Genomic DNA, 7,934 nt, shown 5'->3' with positions numbered 1-7,934 from the left:
TTTGTGGTTTTTTCGAGACAGGGTTTCTCTGTGGCTTTGGAGCCTGTCCTGGAACTAGCTCTGTAGACCAGGCTGGTCTCGAACTCTGCCTCTGCCTCCCTGGGATTAAAGGTGTGCGCCACCATTGCCCGGCTTTCTGACATGTTCTTAAAACACGGATGTGAGAAGCTGTGTGGGTCCCTGGCAGGCGGGTGCTGCGGTTACCCGGGATTATAAATAGTCTCTGGCACAATGCGGGGAATATGTGTCTTATCTTGGTTGTGCAGGTGGGGACCAGGGCAGTTTGTGGCTTTGAAAAATCCAGGCCCGTGTTTTAGGTGTGTCCCAAGGTCCTCTCTGTCTTAACCCTTTCCCTCAAAACCTGTGTCCCACTAGGGGCTGTAGAGATGATGGCTCCGTGGTAAGATCTGGCAGTGCTGTCCTAGGGGACTTGCGTTTGGTTCCCAGGACCCAAGTTTAGAAACTTATAACCACCTGGAACTCCAGCTCCAGGGGATCCAGTGCCCTTTTCTGTCCTCCAGGCCCCTGCACTGATGTACACATATTCTTCATTAAATATAAATCTGACAAACTCCCCAACTTTGCATCATAATGATACGACTCTGTCTTCTCTTTGTGGTCCTAGACGAAGCCTAAGCCTTTCTCCCACTAGACAAGCACGGCAGAGGGTAGCTGTCCCGTGCTTTGGTTCTGGAGCAGGGTCTCTCTATGTAGCCCTGGCTGGCCTGGAACTTGCTTTATAGACCAGGCTGCTTCAAACCTGTGGCAGTGTGACAATCCCTCCGTCCCTCCGTGCTGGGATTACAGATATAAACCACAGCACCTGCCTCATCCCAGTTTTAACTAATTTAATTACTTCCATGGTGCCTGAAATGGTCCCCAGCTTTGTGGGGCCCTCACCAAGAATGCGTGGTTAGCTGGACCTGAGTGTGTGGACCTGCCAATCAAAGAGGGGAAACTGCAGAGCACACATTGTGACAGCTATTGGAGCATTAGCCAGCCAGTCCTTGAGGCCACCACGCTGTGAAACAGATTTCTGTTTGTTCTGAGTTTTGGGGGTGTTTATTTCCTGAGACAGGGTTAGTGTATTCTACACTGTCTCCACGGATAACCTCAACCTTCTGGTCATTCTGTCTCTCCCTCCCCACTGATGGTATGGCAGGTGTGTGATGCTGGCCCTGGTTTCCATGGTAGCAGATTTAACCCTGGGCTTTGTGCACAATGAGAAGCACAGAGCTGAGCCCAGCCCAGCACCTACCCGCACATTTGCTGTTTTGAGGCAGGGTTTCTTCAGATGGCCCAGGTCATGGCCTCAGGGCATCCTTCTCCTCGGCCTGTCCCACTCTGGAGTTACAGGAGCTCCATCACACAGCCTGAAGTAGATGCTGTTAACTCTAATTTAGAGATGGTCATATAGAGACCTGGGTGATTTAACAGAATACAAGTACTTCATTGTTAAAACAAACAAACAAACAAACAAAACAAACAAAAAATAAACAAAACCAAAAAGCACCCTTGACCAAGAGGTAGACACCAGACCAAACAGGTCTTCTCCTATCCAGAGTGTTCTACTTGCTGGAAATCTGCAAAGGTTTACAGCCACCAAGGCCTTTGCAATCTGCCTAAGAATGGCTGCCTCAGCAGGGTGGTGTCTGTCACACAGGCCTCTGAGAAGCTGAGGCGGGAAGATCCTTGTGAGCTCCAGCCAGCTGGGACTAAGTGGTGAGACTCTGAGCAATACAGCAAATGGAGCAGAAGGAAGGCACCTGGGGTTCACATCCCTTGCTCTGATGGCTTTCTCGCTTCCTCTGCATCTGCTCAGAACTGTATCATCTGATAAAAACGAGGACTGAGGGAAACAGGGCTGCTGTGAGAAACTGTAAGGAGAAGAGAGGAAGAAAGATGCTGGAGCCTCCTGCTGAGGAAGGTTCTCCCCTCTCCAGTGTCCTCGGTGTCCTCTCCTGCCCCTGGCGCTCCCCACCCCTTAAAAGTCCTTCACAGCCTCCCAGCCTCAGAACCCTGAACTCTGTTACTTCCAAATATGGACCTCAATAAAAACCTAATTCCAGAATGAACCAAGGTCCTAGGTCCTCTCAGAGAGAGTGTGTGTGTGTGTGTGTGTGTGTGGCAGGGGAGGCGGGTGGGGGTAAGAGATGTTAATAATTAGATCCAGATGTCTTGGATTCTAAGCATGAATTCTACCAGCAGCTTGGGGTTCTTGGGGTTCTCCTGCCCAGCAATTAAAGCCCTTCACTGTACTCCTGCCTCTGAAGCCAGGCTAAAAGGACAGACAAAATGTCAAATATCTTCGTGTGGAGAAATAGATGTGGACCGGGTGTGGTGGCCATTCCGGTTAGTCCTAACACTGTGGGTGAGACACAAGGGAACCATTCTGAGCTCAAGGTCAGCGTTGCAGGCCTGGAGTCTCGACTACCATTTGAGACCCTGTACCAAATTTTCTATTAAAGATATATTCTAAGAACTGCTGATTCCCAGGGCAGAAGGAATAAACCCAGGACTATCAGTGTCCACAGATGGTGGGGAGCAGGCCTCTGGGGTGTGAGGAGTAGCAAGGTCTCTGGGAGCGATGAGGCAGCTAGCAGGGACTCCTAGAGGAATCCCCAGCCAGAGCTGAAGAGTAATGGAAAAAGCCTGGAAGTTTAACTGGTTTAACCAGATTGGGGTAGTGATTCATTAGAACTGAATCCATTTCATTAGCCCTGACTGGAACAAGCTGCAGTCTGCCAAGGACACAAAGGGGATCTATGCATCTTCAAAACATCGGCTGAGATCAGCAAACTACAGCACAAACCATTAGATGCCCTTGGATTCCAGGAAGAGATGTCTTGATATGGACTTGTGTGCACACACACGCTAGCTCACACAAAGATGCCAGTGGAGCTGTGTTCTAAAGCAGGGCTCCCTCCAGAAACTGGAGCCTGCAAGTTACACTCAGGAACCTATGGGGGGAGGGGCTGGAATTCCAGTAGTTGGGGGTCAAAACTGGAGGATGGATGCTTAAGGCCAGGCTTGACTACGACACAGGAATCCAAGAACATGCTGGGCTACATGAGACCTTATCGAAAAAGAAAATTAAAAAGAGGAAAGAAGCCCAAAAAGATTCGTGTATATAGTCACTCCCTGCCATAGACTGTTACCTCAGAACTGGGGCTCTAATGAATCCTCCTTTTTTTTTTTTTTTTTTTTAAATAGGTTCTAAAGTGGCCCTGGCTGGCTGCGAATTATGGATCCTCTGGCCCAAGTGTGGGCCACCATACCCAGCAGCCTCATGCTGTAGTTTCTGGTCTCTAACTGGGGGGTCTTTGCCCCTTATGTGAGAGGAGGAACTGGGAAGGGAACAGGGAAGATGATCACTGACGACTAAATGTTTTTGTACTCAAAACAGGACATAGATGAGGCACTGAACCTTGCGGTCCAGGTCGAAAAAGCTCAGAGGTCAATCAGTAGGCGGGTCCCAACACCTCTGCCTTAGGGTCTCACCCAGTACTTGGGTTTAAACGCACTGAGAGGTGTGACGCTGTCACAGGACAGAACACCCCATCTCTCCATCTTAACACGGAACTGGCGAGAGGCAGCAGTCACAGGCAGGAGAACCAAAGAACTCTAAGTTAACCCTGACTTTACTATCGCCATCAGAGCCAGAAACTGAGCAGAAAGAAAGGTGCCTGGCAAAGAGATACGCGAAGGAGAGGCCAAGCTGGCACGCTCTGCTTTCCTTAAAATGTTTTCAGACAAGGTCTCCCTCTGCAACCTAGACTGGCACTGGACTCCCTGCTGTCCTCCTGCCTCAGCCTCTCAAGTGAGGAGATGACTGGTGTGAGCCACCACACCCTGCCAATTTCTATGGAAAGTTTTATTTCTTACTAATGCCAGGCTCCAGCTTGAGGCTGCGTCCTGGCAGGGTCCACACTGCCCTGCCCTCCCGCTGGGACACTTTCCTTATTCGGGTCACAGATCCTCCTAACGTGAGAACCAAGGGTTTACACACAGGCGTCCCTTTGTAAACACTGGAGGCTCCCCCATGGCGATCTACTGCTGACTTGTACTTTAACCGTGGTGTAAACACAGAAAGAAAGAAAGAAAAAAACTATCGTTCGTGACCTCTTCTCTTTCCCCTTTTAAACCTAAGATGGGAAAAAACTGAGGAACGATCATTTCTCAGGACGCCCGCAGGCTGTCACTCGAGCCTGGACCCAATCACAATCATTTTGGCTAAGAGTTATCCCGCCTCCTTTGAGGAACTTTCTGTGCCCCTGTCCTGTAGAAATGGTTTGCAGACCTTAAACCCACTCGATGATCTAAGTCTCATACGCCTCTCACCGCCCAGCACCTCCAGAGGTTGACCCTTGTCTGCTTCACTTGACCACAGGGACCGCTACCGTGCGTCCCCATGGCAACAGGGGCAGCAAGCACCTCCCGCCGCCCTACCCAGGAATCCGGCCTCTCCAGCGAACCCCAGAAGGGTCTGGAGAGTTCTGGACAGGGGCGGCACCCTCCTCAGCGATTACTCAGAGGAGGCGGGGAGGCTCCACCAGACGCGAAACTGCTCGAAGATTCCGGTCCCCACGGCCGCCTCCGGCTCGCTGATTGGCCCAGGGGACAGCGGGTGGGGCCGGAGGACGCCGCGTAAAGGCGCAGGGCGGCGCGCCGGGCTCCAGACGCCGCCTGCGGTGCAGAAGCAATCTCAGGTTCCCACGCAGCGGAGAGAAGCGAAAGTGCGCGTTCCCGACCTTCCGGACCCCCGGCCAGGACCAGCCTTTCCCGGAGCATCCCCGCCGCAGAGCAGAGCGCAGCCTCGCAGGAGCTGAGCGCAGAGCCCCGGCAGCAGAGAGAGAACGAGAGCGAGCGAGCGAGCGAGCGAGCAAGCGAGCGAGAGAGCCATGGCCAAGAACACGGCGATCGGCATCGACCTGGGCACCACCTACTCGTGCGTGGGCGTGTTCCAGCACGGCAAGGTGGAGATCATCGCCAACGACCAGGGCAACCGCACGACCCCCAGCTACGTGGCCTTCACCGACACCGAGCGGCTGATCGGCGACGCGGCCAAGAACCAGGTGGCGCTGAACCCGCAGAACACCGTGTTCGACGCGAAGCGTCTGATCGGCCGCAAGTTCGGCGACGCGGTGGTGCAGTCGGACATGAAGCACTGGCCCTTCCAGGTGGTGAACGACGGCGGCAAGCCCAAGGTGCAGGTGAGCTACAAGGGCGAGAGCCGGGCCTTCTACCCCGAGGAGATCTCGTCGATGGTGCTGACGAAGATGAAGGAGATCGCCGAGGCGTACCTGGGCCACCCGGTGACCAACGCGGTGATCACGGTGCCCGCCTACTTCAACGACTCGCAGCGGCAGGCCACCAAGGACGCGGGCGTGATCGCGGGTCTGAACGTGCTGCGCATCATCAACGAGCCCACGGCGGCCGCCATCGCCTACGGGCTGGACCGGTCGGGCAAGGGCGAGCGCAACGTGCTCATCTTCGACCTGGGGGGCGGCACGTTCGACGTGTCCATCCTGACGATCGACGACGGCATCTTCGAGGTGAAGGCCACGGCGGGCGACACGCACCTGGGCGGGGAGGACTTCGACAACCGGCTGGTGAGCCACTTCGTGGAGGAGTTCAAGAGGAAGCACAAGAAGGACATCAGCCAGAACAAGCGCGCCGTGCGGCGGCTGCGCACGGCCTGCGAGCGCGCCAAGAGGACCCTGTCGTCCAGCACGCAGGCCAGCCTGGAGATCGACTCGCTGTTCGAGGGCATCGACTTCTACACGTCCATCACGCGGGCGCGCTTCGAGGAGCTGTGCTCGGACCTGTTCCGCGGCACGCTGGAGCCCGTGGAGAAGGCCCTGCGCGACGCCAAGCTGGACAAGGCGCAGATCCACGACCTGGTGCTGGTGGGCGGCTCGACGCGCATCCCCAAGGTGCAGAAGCTGCTGCAGGACTTCTTCAACGGGCGCGACCTGAACAAGAGCATCAACCCGGACGAGGCGGTGGCCTACGGGGCGGCGGTGCAGGCGGCCATCCTGATGGGGGACAAGTCTGAGAACGTGCAGGACCTGCTGCTGCTGGACGTGGCGCCGCTGTCGCTGGGCCTGGAGACGGCGGGCGGCGTGATGACGGCGCTCATCAAGCGCAACTCCACCATCCCCACCAAGCAGACGCAGACCTTCACCACCTACTCGGACAACCAGCCCGGGGTGCTGATCCAGGTGTACGAGGGCGAGAGGGCCATGACGCGCGACAACAACCTGCTGGGGCGCTTCGAGCTCAGCGGCATCCCGCCGGCGCCCCGGGGCGTGCCGCAGATCGAGGTGACCTTCGACATCGACGCCAACGGCATCCTGAACGTCACGGCCACCGACAAGAGCACGGGCAAGGCCAACAAGATCACCATCACCAACGACAAGGGCCGGCTGAGCAAGGAGGAGATCGAGCGCATGGTGCAGGAGGCCGAGAGGTACAAGGCCGAGGACGACGTGCAGCGCGAGCGGGTGGCGGCCAAGAACGCGCTCGAGTCCTACGCCTTCAACATGAAGAGCGCCGTGGAGGACGAGGGCCTCAAGGGCAAGCTCAGCGAGGCGGACAAGAGGAAGGTGCTGGACAAGTGTCAGGAGGTCATCTCCTGGCTGGACGCCAACACGCTGGCCGACAAGGAGGAGTTCGTGCACAAGCGGGAGGAGCTGGAGAGGGTGTGCAGCCCCATCATCAGCGGGCTGTACCAGGGCGCGGGGGCTCCCGGTGCTGGGGGCTTCGGGGCCCAGGCGCCCAAGGGAGGCTCCGGGTCGGGGCCCACCATCGAGGAGGTGGATTAGAGGCCCCTCCTCGGCCTCCCGGGGTCCTCCGGGAAGCGGACTGGTGGCGCCTGAGGACTGCCATTGCACTGTCTGTCGGGGTTGGTCCTTCCCTCCTGGGTTCGTTCTAAATTTCCAGCCTTTTAGAAGGTAATTTGAGTTGACTGTTAAACCTTATACGTATATGTACTTTATATCCACAGTAACGTTGCCAGTTTGTCTGTCTACAGTGTTTTATTTAAACAGAGTAAAGGGATTTTGTGTTCTTAGACCTAATGATGTGTGAAATTTAAAGTATTAGTTGCTGCCCAGGGACCCATGACAGTCTCAGTGTCTGGTCCCAATCCAGAGCAGCTAAAGTTGACAGTGTCTTCTCAGTCATCCCCGAGACAGACTGGCTTTCATCACCTTTTTTCCACTGTGTATTTCTAAGTTTAGTCTTCCACGCTAAAACTTTAATTATCTGCTTGTCCTTATTATCGTTTTGTGGTATAATCCATAGTTCTTTGTATTTAATCCACGTACTGTAAGGTTGGCGTTTTCCTGCCACCGGAGAATCAACACTGCCCCCCTGTGGAGAGCCTTTTCTTTGCAACACTACAAAGAAAAACTTACAATGTAAATATTCTAAATAAACTGTTACAACTATGTCTGTCCCTGTGTCTGTTGGGAAGGACGAGTGCTTCTGCGTTTACGTGGGTTCCCTGGTTTTGGGTTGAACAGAGCAATGATTTGGGGAATTTTGTTCGAGTGTAAGTGTGGGTTTTCTATGCGTTATGCAGAAGATCTTAGCGGCAGGTGCTCTAAAGTAGGAGTGGGGCTGGATATAGTTTGGGGCTCCGTGGAGAGGGCATCAGGGGCTCTGATGGTTCTGAACTCTCCCCCACCTCCCCAGCACTGAATCTAGACCTGTGTTTCTCAACCTGCAACCGTGACCCCTTTTGGGGTCGTAGGTCCTTTTCACGGGGTCACTAAGACCTTTGGAAAGCAGATATTTGCATTATGATTCATAACAGCAAAGTTACAGTTATGCAGTGGCAATGAAAAGAATTTTACGGTTGGAGGGAGTCACCTAACATGAGAACTGTGTTAAAGGGTCACAGCGTCAGGAAGGATGAGGACCACTGT

The 7,934-nt window shown here is 54.6% G+C and overlaps 1 protein-coding gene across 1 annotated transcript; it reads left to right on the top strand.

The window, feature by feature from the left end:
* Nucleotides 1–4,758: 4,758 nt before the first annotated feature.
* On the top strand, nucleotides 4,759–7,454 carry LOC126495372 (heat shock 70 kDa protein 1A). The gene has a single exon (XM_050132975.1). It carries the CDS (start codon nucleotides 4,902–4,904, stop codon nucleotides 6,825–6,827), a length of 1,926 nt encoding a protein of 641 aa, XP_049988932.1. The 5' UTR covers nucleotides 4,759–4,901; the 3' UTR covers nucleotides 6,828–7,454.
* Nucleotides 7,455–7,934: the final 480 nt, after the last annotated feature.

Source organism: Alexandromys fortis, unplaced genomic scaffold (assembly GCF_014885135.2).
Source record: "Alexandromys fortis isolate MF-2015 unplaced genomic scaffold, M_Fortis_MF-2015_v1.1 scaffold_489, whole genome shotgun sequence".
Lineage (NCBI taxonomy): Eukaryota > Metazoa > Chordata > Mammalia > Rodentia > Cricetidae > Alexandromys > Alexandromys fortis.
This window is presented reverse-complemented; position numbering and strand designations above follow the sequence as displayed.

What these genes read in the sequence shown, in the direction of transcription:
- LOC126495372 (XM_050132975.1), top strand. Translation starts at nt 4,902, where the DNA reads ATGGCCAAGAACACGGCGATCGGCATCGACCTGGGCACCACCTACTCG.